At 49.4% G+C, this 23433-nt stretch overlaps 1 protein-coding gene across 2 annotated transcripts in view; it reads left to right on the forward strand.

Annotated features, from left to right (window-relative positions):
• FAM161A (FAM161 centrosomal protein A) overlaps positions 1-23433 on the forward strand; it is a 121748-nt gene that overhangs the window by 35364 nt on the left and 62951 nt on the right. For both annotated transcript variants that reach the window (XM_078649472.1, XM_078649473.1), the window contains exon 2: positions 23229-23372. In XM_078649472.1, the coding sequence (XP_078505598.1) occupies positions 23229-23372 (144 nt within the window). The remainder of the gene's footprint in view (positions 1-23228; positions 23373-23433) is intronic.

The raw sequence follows: 23433 nt of genomic DNA on the forward strand, positions 1-23433 counted from the left end.
AGAAGGAGTCAAAGTAGATCCTCGGAAGTCAAATGCTATCAAGGGCGCGCCAGCCCCTACCACCGCGTCAGAGGTGAGGAGTTTCATGGGCATGGCTCAATACTGTGCCCGATTCATTCCACAACTTGCCACCATATCCGAGCCTTTGCGAAATCTAACAAAAAAGGAAACTCCCTGGAGATGGTCTAAACTAGAAGCCGAAGCGTTTGACAAGGTAAAGGCTGCGCTGTTAGACAGCACTACGATGGCCTATTTTGATACCGCACGGCAAACAGAGATATTGGTGGATGCCAGTCCGGTAGGTTTGGGAGCACTGTTGACACAGGAATCGGAGCCAGGAGTGTGGGTTCCCCTGGCATTCGCAAGCAAGGCCCTCACCACGACGGAGGCAAGATACTCGCAGATTGAGAGAGAAGCGTTGGCCGTGAAGGGGGCCTGTAATCATTTCCATCTCTACATCACTGGACAGCCGTTCAGAATGGTCACAGACCATCAGCATTTGATACCGTTGTTCAAAGGTACAGCTCCCCACCCACCACCGAGAATCGAAAGATGGGCCATTCAGGTCCAACACTACCAGATGGATCTAGTCTACAGACCTGGAGCAAAGAATCCAGCGGATTTCTTGTCTCGGCACCCACTGGTGGGAGCGAGTGAGACTCAAGACCAGGAGTTGCTGACCGAAGAATTTGTAGACATGGTGTCCCAACTGTCCTGTCCGCGAGCAATATCAGCAGAAGATATTGTAGCCCAGTATGACAACGATGCTGTGGTGATAAGAGTAAGAACAGCGATGGACACTGGATCGTGGGAAAATTTCCTACGCAATGTAAGTGACTGGAGTGAGGCAGATCGAACGCGCCTGTCTCAATTCTGGAGGATGCACAATGAACTTAGTAGAGCAAGCAACGGTCTCATCCTCCGAGGGCCACGCATAGTGATTCCGAATACACTACAAGATCAAGCCACCAGCCTAGCTCATGAAGGCCACCAAGGCACAAGAAGGATGAAGGCTAGAATGAGGGAAAAGGTATGGTTTCCTAACATGGATGAGAAAGTAGACCATGTCGTGAGGAACTGTAGAGCGTGCCAATTGACTAGTTCGCCGGATACTCCTGCACCCATCATCACGGAAGAACAGTCTCCAGCACCCTGGGCATGGATTAGTTTGGACTTTGGGAGCTTTCCTGATGGACGGGTGACCGTAGTGCTAGTGGACAGTTACACTAAATACCCGATAGTTGAGGTAGCTCCCTCCACCAGCTTCGTAAATGTCCAGCCGATACTCAGCAAAGTATTTGCGATGTTTGGCATCCCCCAGGTGGTCAAGACGGACAATGGCCCCCCTTTTAGAGGAAACGAGTTTAAGGACTTTATGCGAAAACTTGGAATAAAACATTGTCGAATCACTCCCCAGTGGCCCCAAGAAAACGGGGAAGCTGAAAGATTTATGAGAACTGTTAATAAAACCTTAAGGATAGCCATGGTGGAAAGAGCTGATCCAGAGACCGCACTATAACTGTTTCTGAGGGAGTACAGAAGCACTCCCCACAGTACCACCCAGAGATCTCCGTGGTCACTGATGTTTGCAGGGCCGCGACATGATTTAATACCTACAGCAGAGAACTGGAAGCCTGAACCATATACACCCGCCACAACTCAAGAGAGACGGAGAAAGACGAACGAGCAAGCGAGTAAGAAGAGGAGGGCAAAGGATAAGACACTACTCCCCGGAGACACAGTGCTGGTGCGAACACGCAGGCCAGGGGGAAAATTTCGCACTCCCTATGAGGTTGAGCCCTGGACAGTCAAGACAACACAAGGGACTGCCATAACCGCACAAAAGAGTGGGGAAGAAATCACCAGGAACATATCCTGGTTCAAACGGATTCCTATCACACCTGAAGAAACAACAACAGGTGACGAGCCCCTCCCTGTATCTGCCGATCAATCCGGCAGCGTTGGAGACCCGGCTGAGAATGGTGAGCGTATCAACACTTCCCCTGTGGCAGTTAGGAGAGACTGTGATCCGGTACCCCCAAGGGGGCGAAGCCTTCACAACCTCCGACCAAACCCTAGAACAAGCCGGAGATTAGCTGATTTTGCTTGCTGACTCAACAGAACAATTCAACAAAAGAAGAAGAACAAATACCAACGTGGGAAGGGATGTAACGCTCTAGTGTTTCGCGGGTCTCAGCCGAGTCCCGGAAACACGTACACCAAATGTATCACCTTCTGGCCAGGCGTGGCCAGAAGGCTATAAATAAATGGACGGAGGTCGCTCGTGGCTTCCGGTCCAACTGAGTAACCAAAAGAGTGTGTGGTCTATCATTGTGTGCCTGTGCATGTGCTTACCGGTATGCCCCCTGTGTAGTGGTTTCTCCACTCCCCTACACCGCGCTCATACCTTTTTAAAGTCTATTTTCAAATTCCTAGACCTCTACATTTTTTGACCAGATAGTTGTAAGATTGAGCCTAATACATTTTGCAATACGTTAGATGTCATTCAGGTTTCGTTTTCCAAAACCGAGGACCATAGTTTCTGAAATTTTATGGTCCATGCCTTTGTCAGCTTGTGATATCTCAACTTGAGCCAAGTCATTTTACAGTTTGATTGCCGCGGAACTGAGAATTAAGTTATCTGCATAAGAAAGCAAGCTGTACAGAAAGCCGCAGTGCAACTCCTGTTTACTATGTGGAGTGAAGACATTTTTATACAAACTGTCGTTTGCCATATGTTATATATGCGTTACCAAACGATTTATCCTCTTTTGGCTATCACCACCATCTGTGAACGCCAAAGAAGTCACTGGAGTGGAAACTCCGGATAACTAGAACTCAGGAGCTGAAACCACTGTTTTCTCCTTCTTATAACTTGCAACACAAGCCTCACTTTCATGTAACTTCACGTCGGTTGTTTTTGCCAGCCGTTTTGTGTGCCGAATTTGATGCCGTGGTTGTGACAATTTGAAATTATGAAGAGGAAGGGAGGACCCTGGCTGGGGTGGATGTGCGTCTGCAAAATTTTTGTTTGATTAATTTAGGCATCGGAAGTGTTGCTCATCTAGAGCACACCCAAGGCTGCATCAATCCACGTCACATATGCAGGTTAATACTGTGTCGAATAAGAGTATACATTTGTGAAGTAGTGTGAAAAGTCCCAGCCGTGGCTTTTCCTACATTCGCAGTAGTGCTTAGTATTTTAGAAGTTTCTTCAAACAGCTGATGCCACACGTGATGCTTGCAACTCATTAGCCTTAACAAGGTCTCTTTTTGTAAACCTTTCAGAACTAGTCACAGATCACTAATTATGCAGTCCAAAACCACAAATCCCTTCTGAGATGTCTGGTACAAAAAAACATGCAATTTGCAACTCGATGGAAACATACGAGATGAAAATTTCAGGAACCATGATTTAGTGTTCCCCGGTGTTCAAACTCAAGTTATAGTCAATGCCACGTAATCGTATAAAATTCTATTTAAATACTTTTCCTCATTTGGATAGCCAGAGCATAATTATCATGTGTATGGGCTATTAAAATGTAATCTTACTGAAATACCGGGGATGGTTAAACCAGGTTTAATGCAACAATTACATTTAGTGGATGTTATTTGGAAATTGACCTTAGAGAACAATTTGTAATCTGATGTTAAATATAATTTTGGGAAGAGATTGTAGAACTGGGGTTGGAACATTACGGTTTGGATTGAAGAGAGCACGCTTCTCCATGGAGTTGTAACCCAGGCTAGCACATTGAACCACTTGAATTACACTTTTTATTAACAGCCCACTCATCACTTCTTCTTATCCGTCTTCTATAGATTAGTGGATCAGTAGTCTTTAGGCAAGAAGATTTTTGAAATATTACTTAATATATCCCGTATATGGTTGTCATTTCACAGTGATATGTTCATGAATATAGTCTACAATTTTGACAGCGCAGAAAACTGCAAGTTACATTAGCCTCTATTTTCTACATTAAATGCACCCCTACGCCCTATCCAGAAATCTACAATGAATCCTATGTCACTATATGTAAACACATTCCCCTGTAACTTTGCACAAAAGTTATTTCCTATATACATGACTCTAGATAGTTTAAGGTTGGTGGAATCGTGCAAGAACCTCTCAATCTCCTGGTTTCTCTTGCATTGACCGTGTTTGTTTGACAAATTTTACAGCAATAAAGGCAGGTATGTGCTTCACAATGTTATATCTCAGATAATTCAGTGGGATACTGTGTATGCTGCAGAAATTAATATTGCTTCCAATTCATGGCTCTAGTGGCAGTAAAGAACGTTAGCCTTCAGTGCAGAGTTTAAGAACAGTTGGTTTGATTAACTACTATAGTCATGACAATTTCGACCTTTAAAATACAAAATTCACGGCAGCAGGGCAATTCACAATCTGTTAATTAATGTTGTTCACAATTTATTGACATCTGTAACATTCCATTAGTAGTAACAATCACTTAGATCATTAAAATTTGATTTGGTTTACAAGATTGATAGCAGAAACACTGGATAGGAACTATAGTCTCAGTTTTAACGAATTCCAGTCGGGACAGATACATGAAGTGCATACTTGAAAGTGACCGCAAGAATGGTGACTTGTATCCTCCTTCATCACATTATTAGACTGTGATGTACCAGGCTGAATATTTCACAGCCATAGCTGCCAAATTGCAACAAAGTAACAATAAGAAATTCTTCATTTGTATGGTTTAATTATTTTTATTGAGTTTCTAACAAGTAGCATAGATTGTGGACTGTGTGCCGCGTACGATAAAATATATCACCCCATTCCATTTGAGTACGTCTGCGTCCTAATTCTGACTCCCAACGCCTCTGACCTGGGGACTCGGATGTCTGGTGCATTGGGCGTAAGAGGTTGTAGAGTTTGGTAATGAGGCGAGACTTGGAGAACTTGGTTAGCAACCATTTTTCATAAGGGATGAGCAGTCTTTGGGCGTTTGGTCGCATTGAGGGGTGCATGACCCAATGTCTCACCTGTTGGAAGCGGAAGCATTCGGTTTCTGGCATAGTTAATTCAGAGCAAAGGCTCTCGAAGGACAACAGGCCCTCCCTACCAAAAAGATGCACAATCGATGATCCCATTGGTGGAAAGCCGTTGTGTCAAGGCCTGGAGTGAAGTCTGGATTGTTGACAATGGGCGGCAGAAACGTAGTGTGCCCGCAGCTTTTGACAGTCGAATCCCATGCCTTCAGTGTGGTTCTTGTAATCTGAAAGAAACACGTTAGTGATAAATTCCTTACCTTAGAATTACCCCCAGGCGTCAGACTGGATCCGGAAAGTTTTCGTCAGCAGTACCCCTGCGAGTCGGTAGGCATCGTCGTGCGGCTCCGCGTACGCCGTTGGCATCGTAGTCTCTGAGATGACGTCGCTGAAGCTACTTAGACGCGCCCACGCTCGCCGACGTCCGTACTTACTTTTTCCGTGCCAGCAAGCGGAGAGAACGGTACCCCCAGTCACTTTTTGACTGAGTTATTGATGGTACTTTTGCCTCTGTTTTTTGAGTCTTTGACTCCTGGTGTATAGAGATGCCCGGTTTTAAGTCTTGCGCGCCTTGTCCCAGCAAGATGTCGGTGACGGACCCGCACAGTGAGTGTCTCTGCTGCCTGGGGCACGACACGAATGCGGGGCCATGGCTCCGAAAACTTTGCGGGAGCGGTCCCGAAGGTTGCTGGAGACCCAGGAGTTGGCTCTGCGCCGTTCAAGATTCCGGTCCCGTGGGAGGTCGAGGAGCCGCCACCACCACCATCGTTCGTCGAAGTCTTCATACTCAGTCAGGTAAGGCGAAGCACAAGAAGTCGAAGAAGCGTCGTCGCTCTTCGCCTTCCCCTTGCCTGTCGCGTGACATGGCGCAGGGTGCAGGTGGTGCCACCCCTGTGGCTCCGGGGGAGCCTGTGCAGTTGCCGACGGCCTACCCGCCTGTCCCGGGTCCGTCTGCGACTCCGGCCCAGCAACAGGACTTCCTGTTAGCCATGGCCCACCTTTTTGGCCCATCGGACCCCGCCGGAACGCCTTCGGGCCTCGCGGGTCCGACTCGGGGTCCTCGATCTTCTTAGTCGCTGGCTCCGGCCCAGACGTCGTTGACGACTCCGGTCTCGAAGCTGCGAAACCCCCATGGATCCATGCATGGATCCCAGCCGATGTCTGGTGGCCTCGTACGACCTCCACTGACATAGACTTCTAAGGCTCCATGGCTGACGCCGTCCCCGGCTTCCACACCGACGTGGAGACGGCGCTGGACCAGTGTCGATCGACGCCGATACCGACGCCGATGGGGAATTTCTATCCCTTTCTCCGTCCGCCTCCCTCTTTTCCGCCTGCCCGGCATGTTAAGAAGGAAGGGGAGGACTGGGAGGGGTCTGAGGACCCTCTCTCAGCCCAGTGCGAGTTAGACCCGGACTGGGAAGAGGAATTGGAGGATGCAGGTGACATGGATTTTACTCCAGAACCTGGCACACTGTCTCCTTCTACCGTGGCTACGGAGGAGGGTGGCACATATTCTGTGGTGTTGCGTAGAGCAGCCGAGGCGCTCCACCTCGAGCTCCCTACGGTGGCCGTCCGGACTAACCTCCTGACAGAAGTGCTCCGGCCAGCGTCTTCCTCTACGGAGCCGCTGCTGCCCTTTAATGACGCACTTTCGGGCGTTCTTTTGGGCACCTGGTCCAGGCCCAACACAGGGGATCCTGTGGATAAGAACAGTTTGGGAAGAAACTGTTAACTTCCGCCAGTTCAGGGATGCGGTCTGTGAACACCCCGTGCCACTTGGACCGTTATTCCCATTCTGTGTGGGACACGGTTGCGCAGGTGCTGCCTCCGTGTCCGGAGGAGGCCCGGACGGTGCTCACCCAAGCTATTGCTGAGGGGAGAGACGAAGTCAAGTTCACAATTCGTTGTGGCCTTGACACCGCCAACTTGCTTGCAGGGCGATTTCCACGGCAGTGGCGCTACGCCGCCACGCCTGGCTGAGGACAACTGGCTTTTCCGGGGATGTCCAGAACACTCTGATGGACATGCCCTTTGATGGCACTCGCCTTTTTGGTGACGAGGCAGATAGTGCGTTGGAGCGTTGTAAGGACTCACGGGCTACGGCCAAGTCCTTAGGCCTTTCGGCCACGCGCACTCCTTCCGCTTCTGCTTTTCGCTCCTTTGTGGCCAAGGAAGGAGGGGTGCCCAGACACGTTTGTTCCAGAGCCACACGCCTGCGCAGCAACAGTCTCAGGGCAGCCGCAGACGTGGGACCCGCAGAGGTGAGTCATGGTGCCAGCGGGTGGGTCAGTCTACCACCTCCCCTGCTGCCGTTGCCTCCAAACCTTCCTAGTCCGGTGTTTCAGGCCCACCAAACACCAGTGGGTGGCAGGATTTGCCATCACCTCCCCCACTGGCGCACCATTACTTCGGACAGGTGGGTTCTGCAGATAGTCCGACGGGGCTACTCTCTCCCCTTTGAGACTACCCCTCCAGCCATGCCACCTCAGTCCCAGCGCATGTCGGGGGATCACTTGGCACTTCTACAGCAAGAAATTACGCCCTCTTGGCCAAGGGGCCATCAAGCATGTTCCGGCGCCAGAAGTTGGTCGTGGTTGTTACTCCCACTACTTCCTGGTTCCAAAGAAGAACAAGGGCCTGTGTCCTATCTTAGACCTTCGAAACGTCAATCACTTCCTTCGGAAGGAGAAGTTCAAGATGCTCACACTTGCTTAGGTCTATCTGCCCTTGACCCGCAAGACGGGTTGGGAGCGTTGAAATTGCAGGACGCTTATTGTCATATCCCCGTCCTGCCGGCCCACCGGCATTACCTGAGGTTGATGGTAGGCCACGAGCACTTTCAGTTCACGTGCTCCCTTTTGGCCTTACCAGCGTCCCTCAGGTGTTCACGAAAGTGATGGCGGTGATCGCAGCTCATCTGCGCAGATCAGGGGTTTCAGTCTTCCCCTATCTCGACGCCTGGCTGTTGAGGACGGGCTCGCCCCAGGCGCTCGTCTCCCACCTCCAGATTACGACCGACCTTCTGCATTTGCTGGGGTTCTCCATCAACGTGCCGAAGTCGCACCTGATTCCCTCTCAGAAGCTACTTTTCATTGGAGCAGTTCTGGACACGGCGCAGTTTCGGGTTTATTCTCCCGAACAGCGAGTCCAGGACATTCGGGCTATGATTCCAATCTTTCGGCCCTTGTCCTGGGTTTCGGTCAGGATGACCTTGAGGCTGCTGAGCCTCATGGCCTCCTGAATCTTGCTGACCAATCATGCCAGATGGCATATGTGGGCTCTGCAGTGGGATTTGAAGTTCCAGTGGGCGCAGCATCAAGGGGGCCTGTTCGAGTACGTCCAGAACTCGGAGGGCACTGCGCAACAGTTGCAGTGGTGGCTCACGAACCAGTGTTGGGTCAGTGGCAGATCACTCTCCCTCCCCCAACCGGAGCAGACAGTGGGGACTGATGCGTCCCTCCTGGGATGGGGCGGCCACATGGGAGAGGCAGAAATCAGAGGCCTCTGGTCTCCGGCGGAGTCATGGCTCCATATCAACCTTCTGGTGCTCCGGGCGATCCTACTTGCACTGAAAGCATTCCTTTACTCTGTCAAAGGGAGAATAGTGCAGGTGTTCACAGACAGCACCACCGCCATGTGGTATTGGAACAAGCAAGGCTGGGTGGGGTCATGGACCCTTTGACAGGAAGCACTGCGTCTCTGGACATGGCTGAAACGTCAAGGCATTTCCTTGACGGTTAAACACTTGGCAGGTTCTTTGAACGCCAGGGTGGACAAAGTCAGCCGCAGGTACATGATGGATCATGAATGGCGTCTTCACTCGGAGGTGGCGCAAGGTCTCTTTCAACAGTGGGGAGAGCCTTAGATCTATTCGCCACCGAAGAGAACGCGCAATGTCATCAATTCTGCGCATTGGAATTTCCAAGGCTCGCCGCTTTTCATCACGAGTAGAGCTGCGGTCTATTGTACGCCTTTCCGCCTATGCCAATTTTATCCAGAATGCTGAAGAAGATCAAGTGCGACCGGGCCCAAGTCATTCTTGTGGCCCCGGACTGGGCTCGAAGAGTTTGGTATCCCAAGCTACTCAGTATGAGCATGGGTCCCCCGATCCGACTGCCTCTTCGGGAGGATCTTCTGTCGCAGCAGCAAGGGACGGTCCTCCACCCGAACCTGTCCAGCCTACACCTACATGCGTGGAGATTGAGCAGCGACAGTTGATTCCTTTTGACTTGCCTCCTGAAGTCTGTGATATCATTCTGTCAGCCAGGCATCCCTCCACTAAATCGGTATACGCCTGCAGGTGGAAGGAAAAAATTTGTGGCATGGTACACAGCAAAGGTTGTGGATCCCCTTTCTGCTCCTCTATCAGAAGTCCTTTTGAGATGGCTTCTTTGGCTGTTCTGTTCTCCGTGACTTTCTGGTGTGATCTTTGTTCGCAGACCCATCACCGGGGTTGGTATTGCGGGGGTATCTATTCTAAGGTAAGGAATCTATAACTAACGTGTTTCTTTCAGATGAACAATTTACTTACCTTCAGTAACGATATATCTGCAAGAAACATTAGTTAGTGATAGATTCCTTACCGCCCCACCCATCCGCCCCGTTCTGCGAACTGATTTCTAGGGTTAAGGTCGTCCCTTTCAGGGCCCTAGTTTTATTTGCACCAGTGGTCAGTATCTTGCATGGTTCCACGTTCCTGGTGCGGAAAGTCGTGTACAGAACTGACGTCAACGCGTGTGGACGCGCCTAAGTAGCTTCAGCTACGTCTTCTGGGCGACTACGACACCAACGACGTAGGTGGAGCCGTACGACGAAGCCTACCGACGCGCAGGGGTACTGCTGAAAAACATTCCGGTTCCAGTCTGACGCCTGGGGTAATTCTAAGGTAAGAAATCTATCACTAACTAATGTTTCTTACAGATATATAGTTACCGAAGGTAAGTAACTTGTTCATCGGGGATCTATATAAACTTTTAGGTCGCTGGGTCCTGTGGAAGAAGGGATTCTGCCGCCCACTGTACCGGGCATGAGTGCTTTAGGGCCTCCCGGCGGATGAAGAAAAACCCAGAGGGCTTACGATTTATGAACTTTGGCCTTGAAGTCTGCTGCTTAGGAGAAAGATTCAATTTCGGAGAAGAATGCTGGAATTGAAATCTGGGGGTTTTCTATCATTGCGATAACATCTGCATAGAGGCTCATGGTATGTCTTTCCCAGCCAAATTGGATCCCTCTAATCAAGGGATTGTCCCGCACCCTTTGAGCCTTGGGCTCCATGTAAAGAGCAAATAAAAGGGGGGAGAAGCGGTCACCCCTGCTTCGTGCCTCTGGTGATCGGGAAGGGAGCAGACGAGTGCCCATTCATGTGTACTGCAGCTGTTGGAGTGGTATATCAACTAAATATACAGTTACGGAAACAATCCCAGAGTCCGAACTGTTTAAGGGTAGCTGCTAAGTATGGCCAATGTACTCTGTCAAATGCTTTTTCGGCGTTGACCGAGAGCACCACACGTTCTACCTCTTGATGTTGGGCCTTATCAATAAGGTGGAGCAGTCTCCGTGTGTTGTTGCTGCATTGTCGAGTTGCCACAAAGCCCACCTGGTCCGGGTCCACCAGTCCTGGCATCATCGCCCCAATCTAGCCGCTATAATACCCGTGAAAAGCTTCAGTCCAACATAAGAGGGATACTGGTCGGTAAGAGGCGCAGTGCCGTCTATCCTTACAAGGTTTTGGAAGAGCAACAATGGAAGCCAAGAGCATCGTAGGGGAATGGTGGAGGAGTTGCCCATTGCGTTAAATAGTCTGGTCAATATAGGGGCTAAAGTGTTGCAGAAGATTTGATAAAATATTGCGGAGAACCTGTCCGGGCAGGGAGATTTGAGAGGTTTAAGACGGGCTATGGCGGAGATTACCTCTTCTGTGCGGATTGGGCTGTCCAAGCTGGACGCCTGTTCTGGGGTCAGTCTGGCCTGGGTTGTTCCTCAGAGATATTGTAGCGAAGTTTCTTCGGAAAGTGGTTGTGCAGTGTATAGGTTAGCTTAGAAATTGCGGAATGCCTGTGCTATGTATGGGTCGGCGGTGCATTTGGAGCCAGTCGTATCTAGTACCACCTGAACTGTAGCTGCGTGGTGTTGCGCTCTCAGTTTGTTGGCTAAGAGGCATCTGCCCTTCCCCACATAAAAGGAGTGCCGCAAGCACAGGTCGGTGTATTCCGCCCTATCCAGATCCAGGCTGGCGAGTTCAGAGCATGCTGCTTCCAGCTGACGCCAGACCTGTGGCGCGCCTGTTCTCTTATGAATGGTATCCAGCTCAAGTACCTGCTTAGCGAGTCCCTCTCTCTTGTCCCTACGCAGCTTGTTGTCTGCCGAGGAGATTGCGTCTCATGACTTGTTTCCCACAAAAGGGTACTAGAGGTGTCGGTGTGTCATTGAAGGATAAGTACTCCTCCAGTGTCTTTGTGAGCTGCTGTACCACAGCAGGGCGGTGTAGTAATATGTTGCATAGCCGCCATGTGTATTGATGGGCTGCCTGCGGGAGGGGTATTTAACATGAGGGTCTCTGCTGCGTGGTCCTTGAGTAAGTGTGTTTTGATCTCTGAAGAGGTGTCGAGGGAGCAGATCCTGGGACCCTATGAAGTAATCAATTCTGGCGTATTCCTTGTGTGCATGTGAGTAAAATGTATAGTCTGTGTGGTGGTGGTGTAGAGTCCACCAAATACCAACCAATCCCATTCCTCATAGCCATTCCAATCCATCCAGCGATGGCCCTGGTTTGCCCCTGCCGTTGGACCAAGCGATTTTGCCTATTATCAAAGACCATGTTAATATTCCCACCCATCAGGACTTACCTGTCTGACAGGCTAGTCAATTCCGACACCGCTCGGCCGAGAAAGGCCTCCTATCCCTCATTTGTTGCATAAACTGAAAATAAAGGGAAAGTGTGCATACCTATATTGAGGCCATTGTCAGCAGGTGGAGCCGCAGGTGCCGTCTCATCCACAGCCCCCTCTCTCTCCAGTGTTAAAGGGGGTTCAGTCACGAGTTGTGAGCAGTGATAGCCCCCCGGTAAATCTAGATATTAATTAGGGCTGGCCTGGGCACAAGCAGAGAGACGAAAAGACATGTCTCACCTTGTCGCCATCTTGGCCACGCCCCCAATTCTTCATTGCTGCACCAACCATTGAATTTAAAAGTCAGTAGCCGTGTTGAAATACAGAAACGGACGGATGGTTAAGACTGGTTAAAGCCACTTTTTTTAAAAGAACCTTGACCACAGTATAGGCTTAATCATTTAGTTGCTAAAGGGACCATATTACTATTAGTAACTTCAGAGTAAAAAGTATGGGCGCAATTATCAAAAAAGTAAGGGTGAAATCTTGTATCCCCTTCTTAATGTATTTTTACAGTTTTTTTTCCATTTCACAAATGTGCCCAAATGTATCCCCTAGATACCTGTGCCAGGCACATATTACTCCTGCATACCTGTCTCAGGCCCGGATTTTAATGTGCACTATTGAGGATGTCTTGTAACATCTCCTTAAGGCTCCTGTTCCTCCTGTACAGAAATCTGCATGCAATACTTTTCAGCAAAACCAAAGGGTATGATGGACGGAGTGTTGAACATTGCAAGCACTCACCCCCAGTCAACTGATCTGGGTTTAATCCATCATCATTCTTTAGCTCACCCCGCCACCCGAGTTCAGACATGGCCATATGCAAATCAGTCTGACCCTGTGCCTCTTGGGACCAGTCCAGCCCGAACTGCCAAGCTATGTCTTCCCTGGACCGGAAACAAGCATCCTGGGACCAGTTTCTGGCTAGTCAGCCGTCATCAGCCAGGCTAGCTTGAATTCAGTGGCAAGTGAGCAAAGGACCCACGTCTGGGATACGTTGCCAACTTAGGGCGAACAAAGCAAAACTAAAGGGGATGATGGACGGAGTGTTGAACATTGCAAGCACTCACCACCAGTCAACTGATTTGGGTTTAATCCATCATCTTTCTTTCGGTCACTCCGCCACCCCAGTTCAGACATGACCATATGCAAATCAGTCTGACCCTGTGCCTCATGGGAACAGTCCAGCCCGAACTGCTTTGTGAATGTGAATATCCACTGTGCAGATGCACATTTTTTTCCCTAAGGGGGTCGGGGGGTACATATTATCCCATGGGAGATAAAACCCTTCCCCTACATCACAACCAAATGTGGGGTGGTTTGTCCACTTACCATCTTGCAACACCATAATGGATTGGATTGGAATTTGTGAATGGGCACAAACGTAGAGGTTGGGTAGCTTTCAAAATCATACTAGGAAAACCGCCCCTTGTGACACCCTCCCTCCCCATTATGTGGGATTTACTGCTGTGGATTTCTATATATATATATATATGACCGTCCTCTTTTGTCTGCACTATGATGTTGGAATAATAAAATAACCTACCTGAAAACGAGTGTTGGACCCTGTTTGTGCTGTGGTGTTTCGGACGCTCCGGTTGTGAATTGGAGCTGGTCGTGTCCGTTCTTCATTGAAGATATATATATATAAATATAGGGCGCGATTTGTACAAAAAAGAGTAATAGTGTGTAGGTCAAAGTCCATCTAGCCTATTTGTCTGAGATGACGTCCTTCTCTTCTTCAAGGTATGAAAATAGATATCACAAGTCCCTTGTATGGCAGGGCAGACGCCATACAATTTGGCCAGTACGGTCAGTCTGAAGGTTCTTTGGCAGTGTGTTAACTCCCTTATATTTTCTGGAAAGAATTTTCCTTTTTGGCGGCTCGGCTAAATCAAACTGCTGGCCTCCTTAGCATAGATCATTACTTCTTTAGTGAACACCGGTCTAAATCGCCACGGTAAAATTATTATCGTAGTCTCACTTATTCTTTCTTTTATGAAGTCTAGGACATTTTCTGACATGGATTTTGATAGAATGATCAGAGGAGTCAAAACTGTTCTAGGTTTAGGCTAAGCCTTTTCTTACATGATAATGAGAATCCTAGCAGATCCTCTGACTCAGTGAAAGTCTGAAGGGCCATCAGTGAGCGGCTAATAGATCTTGCAAGAGGCAATTTTCTCCCTTCTTGTGGATATGTTAGCTTCCTATGCTGATGGGTGATTGTAAATTTCATAAATGCTGCCAAATGTTACTTTGTGAAAGGATGTACTTTGCAGAATCCTGTGGTCAACTTTAAAACGAATCCAGATAAATAGAAAACAGCTCAAAATAAATTTAGAAAGACAGCGAACATAAATTTAATTAATGCAAAGAAGTAGTGGATAACCGTCAGAAATGTGCATTGAACCAGCTATTGAAACATGGTTGTGTTTTTGAAATATTTGAAAAATATTTAATAGCAAACAGAATAATCAGGTGATAAATGATTGTTCCTATATACATTACAATTTGAATTGACCAATTTCCCCTGATACCACATTCAGTCATTCTTGACAAGGCCAGATAACTGTAAAACCGTGGTGTATGGTATATCTATCAGGTATTGAATGATTGTTTATTATTTAGAATATATTATGTGATTGACTGAGATGACAAGGGTCACTGGTTGTTGTTGAGTACCTGCCACCATTCTTGTCTTCAGCATTACCTCAACTACCGAAAGACCCATTCACTTTTGTGTCTGTGTCCTTAGTAGCTGCAACTTTATAGATACCTGCATGGGCTCCAATCCCAATCTTGCTATCTCTCTCTCTGTCTGTCTTTAAGGTATAGAGAAACACTTATTGAATTTATGTTTGCTTATTTTCAAAGGTTCAAGAATTAAGTTTATTGAGAGACTAGGCCACACATAACACATGAAGGACTCATGTAAGATGGATGGTACCAGAGAACGCATGCTTCTCGGGGGAGTGCACTACTGTGCCATATCCCGATTATGGATCAGCGATGCAGGTTTCATTGTATTGCAAAATATCTTCCACTTCCTTTGCGGAGCGATGTGCAGAGCTAGATACTTGTGAATTTGCACATATGCCTCTGAAGATTTTGCTACATGAGTGGGGAAATCTACAGACCGAGGCAAATGAATATAGAGAGCAAAAGTAGTGATGTTTGAACACATCTGCACATTTATGCAATGCACTGCCCCAGCTGTTGAAGCCACACCGACCCACCCCAAATTGTTTATTTATCTTGAAATTTTTCTAAGATAATTGCTCTTTTCTGTAATAGGGGATCTCTGTGTATAGTCATAATCTAGTGAATAGTGGAACCCGGAGCAATCAAAAATAATCTCTTAAAATGTCTTCATTGCAATCCTGCTTAGACACTTAAGAGAAAATTAAAGACAATAATGCAGCCTGTACATACAAGGCAACATGGTCCAGTACTTCAACTAGAAATGCCAAGGATATAACACCAATAACACATTTAACACAATCTATAAAGTTTCACCCACAGAGAAACTTTCCTCCCCTCACCAAATCCTTGGAATGATAGAGAGGAAGGTAAGGACAGACAAGCCTCCATAGGCTGCCATTATGTGTCTGGAAAAGGGATACCGTGCCTTTAAGGAACTCTCTAGAGACCCTCGGTATCCCAGCATGCACAGCCCCTTCCTTTTACTTTCAGTTCTTTTTTCTGGCTCCTGCTAGCAGGACCCTGGAGCATTGAGCTCTCCCTTTTTGGGTGTTTTGTTAACTTTTTGGCACTTTCAAAGTGTTAGAGTGTGTTCACTCGACGTATTTTTGCTTCTTTTTCACTTTTCTGGTGATTTTGGCCACTCTTTTGTCAAATATGCCTGCCTTATTTGAGAAATGTCCAGAGTGTGCCAGGAAGAAGGCAAGATCTGATCCACACAGGGTGTGTATCCTGTGTCTACCTGCTTCTCATGTTCCTGGGACTTGTGAAATCTGCCTGCAGTTTTCCAGTAGGACCCTGAAGGACCGAGAGAAGATCAGGCTCCAAGGACAGGGAGCAAAGAAGACAGCAAGGTCAAGGTGGGTCTGGGCAGGAAGGGGCTTCTTCCTCTGCCTGTGCTGCGGCCTCTGGGGGGGCTCCCCAGTAAGGAGAAGGCCAGAAAACGCCACCGGTCTCTGTCGACGTCGATAGCCTCGACGTCGGCGTCGAGAGGAATGACCACGGTCTGCTCCCTGTCTCCCCAGGGCTCTGTGTCGAAGCGACTTCGACGTCGAGGGGATTGAGGTCGAGACCTCCGACGAGGTCGAGGACTGCTTCGTCGTCGAGTCATCAACGACGTCGAGAGGGTTCAAGGAGGCGCAGGCGGTCGACGTCGAGTCGTCACCGTCCTTCGACGTTGACTCGACATTCGGCGCGAGAAGGAGATCATCAACGTCGAGAAGGAGATCACCACCGACGTCGGGACGGCGTTCATCGAAGTCGAGACGGCGATCATCGACGTCGAGACGACGGTCATCGACGTCAAAAAGGCGCTCAGCGTCAAGAAGGAAAGCTTCGTCCTCCAGGAGGCGTTCTGAAGCCAGGACTGTGTCCTCGGTCACCACAAGTCCACGGTCGCGGCAGCGCCGTCGCTCGGCTGCCAGGGGTACGGCCTCTAGGTCCCCCCCCCTTCAGGGCAGGCGAAGAAAAGAGAGAGAGGGGAAGAGGCCCCCCCTTCAGGGCAGGCGAAGAAAAGAAAGAGAGGGGAAGAGGCTCTGGGCTCGGAGCACTCACAAATCTATTCGCCCTCCAAGCCGAGGTCCTCCGTTACTCAAGGACCCTCCTCCACGTAACCCGACGCCTCCTCTGCCACCTGTTCCTCTAGATCGTCCTCCGCCTCCTACACCACCACCTCCGCCGAGGTCTGCCTCGTTACCACATCTCCCGACGACGCCTACGGGACCACCGCAACCTAGGCTCCTGTTTAGGCCTCCACAGCGCCCTCCGCTACGGCCTGTGGACCGTCCGAGGCCGCCGAGGACGAGATCTCGCTCCAGACGGAGGGATAGATCCAGGAGTCGCCGTCCCTCTTCTACAAGATCCAGACGGCGCCGCAGGAGGGACCGGTCGAGGTCCCGCTACACGGATTCCTCCAGTGCCCGGGACTGTTCACCTACCCTTTTGGACTCCCCTCGGACGAGGGTGTCTCCAGTAGACGACATAGTCTCCTTCCAGGATGTGTTGCTGCGAAGGGGGACTAAGCTGGGCATCACTGTGCCCGCACCATTAACTTCCGTCATTTTTGAAACTCTGCACAAGAAGCAGTTGTCTCGCCCTTTGCTACCCTTGGTGCCTGTGCTGGTAGAACCGGCCATGGAGCTGTTCCTCACTCCTGCGGCTACGAGGTCGGCACCTTCTAGGCTGCAGAAAAAATATAAGGCTTCTGATTCGGACCCAGCATTTCTTCGGGTGGATCCCACGCCTGACTCTGTAATTGTGACGGCGGCAAGAAAACAGCACGCCACCACCCCATCATCGACAGTGCCTCCTGACAAGGAGAGCCGCTGGATGGATTCTGCAGGCAGGAAGGTTTGCGGGACGGCCTCCACATCGATGAAGGCCGCAAGTGCCTCAACCCTGTTGGGACGTTAAGATCGGGCTCTGTGGGAGTCCCTCCAACAGTTTTCGGAACACCTTCCCCGGGAAAAAAGGGAAGATTTCCAAGAGATCCTCGCTGAAGGTCTGCTGGTTTCCAACCAGGTGATAAGTTCGGCTGCGGATTCTTCCCTCTTGGCAGCCCACGGGTACTGCCATGGGGTCAACCTGAGGCGCCACGCCTGGCTGCGTCTTACATCCTTGAAGCCCGAGGCGCAGCAGAGAGTTGCTAACCTACCCTTTTCGGGCGAGACCCTCTTCGGAAAACATGTGGACGACGAGATGGCCCGCATGAAGGCGGTGGCGGAAACCCTGACGGCTGTCGGGTTGGAAAAGCCTAAGGAACAGAAAAAGACCTTCCGCCCGTTCCAGAGGCGGTACGGGCGCAAGGCAGAGGGCAAGGTCGGCAGGCTGGACAGCAACAACTGCAGCAGCAGTTCCAGCGGAAACCGTTCCAAAAGCGCCAGAGGGGCCGAGGTGGTCAACAATCTTCCACCGCGACCAAAGGCCCGGCTGGGTCTAGGCCCTGAGGTGCTTCTTCCCCTTCATCCGTGACCCGCTCCGGTGGGGGGAAGCATTCAACATTACCTGGCAGAGTGGAGAAACATTACTCGGGACAAGTGGGTGCTGAATATTGTTTGCAATGGATACAGTCTTCGTTTCACCAGCCCGCCTCCAGCAATTCCACTGGTGGGCTCACAGTTCCAACTGCGCGAGCTCCAGGCGGAGGCCGATACCCTGTTAAGAAAAAGGGCGATAGAAGACGCCCTTCTGTCTCAAAGGAGAAGTGTGGCTCACCGATTAGAGCCTCAGACCCTGAGGCAGAGGTCTGGCCCGGGACCAGGGTTCAATTCCCGACACGGCAGGGTCTTGGGCTCAAATGTCCACGGATTCGATAATTCTCGCCTCGGTGCCTACTCTAATCATGGGTCCCACTCTGCAACTCTGGGCAATAGCTTGCTTAATCTCCACAACGGCCCCGAAAGCGCTAGGATGCCTGCCTTCACCATGGGGGTGCCCAGTAGGGGGCATCTCACAGGGAAAGCCAGGAAGGGTTCTACAGCGGTATACAGCGCCAGGATGCCTGAAAGGTGATAAGGCGCTTTACAAGTAGACATACATTTACATTTACTCATGCTTCTTCCTAGTCCAGAAGAAGGACAAGAACGAGTTCAGACCCATTCTGGATTTGCGACAAGCAAACAATTGGATTCGCAGGCAAAAGTTTTGCATGCTGTCTTTGCACCAGATTTATCCGCAGCTACAGAGAGGAGACTGGCTATGCGCGATAGATCTGCAAGATACGTACTTCCATGTGCCCATTGCACGGAAACATCGGAAGTTCCTGCGCTTCCTCATCGGCACCAATCACTATCAGTACACCGTACTACCGTTTGGACTGAAGTCTGCACCCAGGACCTTTTCGAAATGCATGGCTGTGGTAGCAGCGCACCTGAGAAAGAACAAGGTGTTTGTCTACCTGTACCTGGACGTTTGGTTGATCAAAGACTCCACCTTCCAGGAAGCGCAATTGCACTTCAACAACTTCAACAGGACGGCCGTCCTGTTGAATTGTCTGGGGTTGCACATAAACCTGTTCAATCTGTCCCGATTCCTGTGCAGTGCCTGCAGTACTTGGGAGCCTCCATCAATACGCTGCCGGCAAGCGTGTCTTCTTCGGAGGAGAGACGCTTATCCATCCTTCGGGAAGGCTCAGGCTCTCACAGCTGCTCCATCTACAACAGTGAGGACGGTGTCTTCTCTACTGGGATCGATGGCCTCTTGTATCTTCCTCACTCCGCACGCGCGCCTACACATGAGGCCGCTGCAGGAATGTTTGGAGGACCAGTGGGACCAGAGGAAAGGGTGTTGGGACGACCGGGTTCAGTTGTCTCTTCACGCCCAACAGTCCCTGAGATGGTGGTGCTCAGCAGAGAATCTCCTCAGAGGGGTTCCTTTCCACAAGGACATCCCGACTCAGTCTATCGTTACGGATGCGTCTCTCCTGGGCTTGGGAGCGCATTCAGACCATCTATCGATCCAGGGAACGTGGTCTACGACAGAGTCCATGTATCACATCAATTTCCTGAAACTAAGAGCAGTTCACTTGGCACTGAAGGCCTTTCATCCGTCCTTCCAGACCAACTCCTTGCTTGTGCAGACGGACAATACGACCACGTGTATTACCTCAACAAGCAGGGGGGCTTGAGATCGCGCACACTATCACAGGAAGCGCAGGCGATCTGGCACCGGCTGTTAGCCAGAGGACTGACGATAACGTCAACTCATCTGCCAGGTGTGCAGAATGTTCAGGAGGACGCCCTCAGCCGGTTGCTTCACGAAAACCACGAGTGGGTCATAAACGACGAGGTGCTCGATGACCTCTTCGCCATATGGGGCACTCCAGAAGTGGATCTCTTCGCCACCGCCGAAAACAGCAAATGCTGCGACTTCGCCTCGAGGTATTACCAGCCTTGAGGAACACGTTATGGATCAGCTGGTCGAACAGCTTTCTGTACGCTTTTCCACCTATTCCCCTGATTCCGGCGGTGCTCATCAAGCTGGCCCGATCCCGGGCGCGGATGATCCTCATTGCGCCGGAATGGCCCACACATTGGTGGTTCACGGACCTACTTCACCGGTCGATCCTACCTCATCGGCGGCTGCCGTGTCGGCCGGACCTACTCACGAAGTTCGGGGGGCAGATGGTGCACCCCAACCTCTCATCATTATGTTTGGCGGCATGGCTCCTGAGATAGTGCAATATGGCCACTTGAATCTTCCTGAGGATTGCATGGACATATTGAAGGAGGCTAAAAGGCCATCTACTAGGACCTCTTATGCTTACAAGTGGAAGAGATTCTGCATCTGGTGCATGTCTAAGAACTATGATCTGACTACCTGCAAGGAGGATGTTATCCTTCCATACCTTCTGCATCTAGCTCAGTATGGCCTAAATTTCCATTCCATTAAGGTGCATCTGGCTGAATTGACTGCTTACAGAAAATGCCCTTCGCGGACATCCTTCTTCCAGATTCCTGTGATTAAGGATTTTTTGGAAGGGTTGAAGAAGGTGTTCCCTCCTGTTCGGCTTCCTTCGCCTTCATGGGAACTGAATGTGGTGCTGTCCAGGCTGATGAAGGAACCTTTCGAGCCTATTCATAAGGCTTCACTGCAGCACCTGTCTTGGAAGGCGGCGTTCCTTATGGCGATTACATCGGCCCGCAGGGTGAGTGAAATTCAGGCATTGTGTTGCCAGGAACCTTATACTGTATTTCATGCTGCTAAGGTTGTTATGCGTACTCACCCTAAGTTCCTTCCCAAGGTGATTTCTGATTTACATGTTAATCAGACTATAACTTTACCAACATTTTTCCAGAATCCTTCCACTCCAGCGTAACGGTCTCTTCATTCCCTGGATGTCAGAAGAGTGTTGAAATTCGATCTGGATAAGACCAAGGGTATTCGTAGATCCGACCAATTGTTTGTCAACTATGGGCCGGTTAGGACTGGTCTGGCTACTTTGAAACAGTCCATTTTCTAGGTGGATTGTGTCATGTATCCAGCTCTGTTATCAGAAAGCGAATAAGACCTTAGGGGGTAAGCCTAAGGCTCATTCTACCAGGGGAAAAGCAGCTACAACAGCTTCGCTTCGAAATGTTCCCATTGCAGAGATCTGCAGGGCGGCCACTTGGAAGTCGGTCCACACCTATGCTAAGCATTACTGTCTGGACTCGGATGCCAGAGCAGATGCTCAGGTTGGGCAGGCTTCGCTGCGGAATTTGTTTGCACAATAGTGGTGTTGTTTATTTTTCTCCACTGCCGGGTTGTTTTTGGATGGGCTTGCCATTCTATTCACTAGATTATGACTATACACAGAGATCCCCTACTACAGAAGGAGTAGTTTCTTACCTGTAACTCCAGTTCTGTAGTAGGGTTATCTCTGTTATAGTCATAAGCGCCCGCCCTCCTCCCCGGTGGAGAAAATGGTACTGTGATGCATGCTAAAGGCCTTCAAAAAGAACTGAAAGTAAAAGGAAGGGGGGCTGTGCATACTGGCATACCGAGGGTCTCTAGAGAGTTCCTTAAAGGCACGGTATCCCTTTTCCAGACACATAATGGCAGCCTATGGAGGCTTGTCTGTCCTTACCTTCCTCTCTATCATTCCAAGGATTTGGTGAGGGGAGGAAAGTTTCTCTGTGGGTGAAACTTGACAGATTGTGTTAAATGTGTTATTGGTGTTATATCCTTGGCATTTCTAGTTGAAGTACTGGACAGTGTAGCCTTGTGGGTATTGTGGAAAAACAGCGTTTCTCTTGTAAATACCAAAGCTGCTCGGCGCAAGACGCCTCTAATTCACTTCAATAATAGTTACCAAAATAAAGAGGCAGGCGCTGGAAACTGGAAGGCAAGAACAGGTTTATTGCTCCAGAGGAGAACACGTCAGGTCTGACACAAGGGATGTCTTCAGGAGGTGTTCGAACAACTTCTCTGCTGATCCCCTTTTTATACAATTTACAGTGACTTTATTGGTGGTCAAACATCCTAGGAATTCCTGCCTCCAGCCGGTTCCCACACAGACCCACCAGCTGTCGTTCCCCCTCCCAAATCTAACAGATGATTGCCATCTTGCAGCTGGACATTCCGACAGGACATAAAAGTGTGTGGGATCGGTCCGATCTAAAGGTTATGCAAGTGATAAGATCAAGCATTTCTGTTCGGGCAACAAGTCTTGCTGTGTGGGGGCAATAAAGTACGTCCGCAAGGCTTGGTTTACATCCTGGGACCGGATCAAGCGGCCAGGTGCAGTTGGGGGTTATCAGAAGGCCTTGCTCATGTGCAGGGGATGAAAGGACAAATGTGTGTTTAGGGTGGGAAGTGGCTACGGGGCTTTGTCAGGCTGACAAGGTTTTATGACCTTAGTGCATTTGGTCATGCTGAATCAGGGCACCGGGGATGGTTGCGAGGTCAGGGTGAATCATAGGTGACTCGCAAAGCGCGAGATGGCCGCGGCACCTAAAATGGATGCCGTTTACGTGCCGACGGTGGCTCTTGTTAGGCAAGATGGCGCCGGTGATGTTCATGATTGTCGATTTATGTTTTAACAGTACAGGCTGCATTATTGTCTTTCATTTTCTCTTAAGTGTCTATGCAGGATTGCAATGAAGACAGTTTAAGAGATTATTTTTGATTGCTCCGGGGTCCACGCCCATGGGCGGGACTATTCACTATATTTTATATTATGACTATAACAGAGATACCCCTACTACAGAACTGGAGTTACAGGTAAGAAACTACTCCTTCTCTTGATTTGTCTTACTCTCCTAGTCTTAGTTTCATATCACTAAATCAGCTTACTGCAACACGTGGTGCAAGAAATACAAATAAACATACAAATTGTCTCATGCCTACTGCAGCATTCATAGCCCCACAGATGGTGGGACTGGTTTGGATATAATTTTTATTTGAACTCTGTGTCTTTTTTTTATTTGTAATTTTATTTATCCAGGGGGTGTCTTCGATCTCATGCACACCTCCTCACTTCATGGTAACTGTCCCGACAAAGCACCACTCTTGGGATACAAATCAAGACCAATGGCTTCCATCACACTAGCTTTCCATTTCCCAGCATGCCACAGTCTTAATGAATAATAAGAACCTTTACAAGTTACTTTTGTTAAAATATTCTCCTCTCCTCCCCAGGATAAATTCAGTGCAGAAAAGAGTGAGAGTAAAGAAACCTATACCTGCAAAGAAATACAGGAGTTGCTCTGGGGGAGGGATTCTGAATCCCCTAAAGTGGATGCTCCTCCTCAGAACCAGAGTGTGCCCTACCCGACTCTGAAAGTAAGTTCACCATTGGATTATGGCTTTGTGTGGATGTGTTCTACCCTGGTGCCATAAAGTA

This window comes from Lissotriton helveticus, chromosome 6, assembly GCF_964261635.1.
Source record: "Lissotriton helveticus chromosome 6, aLisHel1.1, whole genome shotgun sequence".
Taxonomy (NCBI): Eukaryota; Metazoa; Chordata; class Amphibia; order Caudata; family Salamandridae; genus Lissotriton; species Lissotriton helveticus.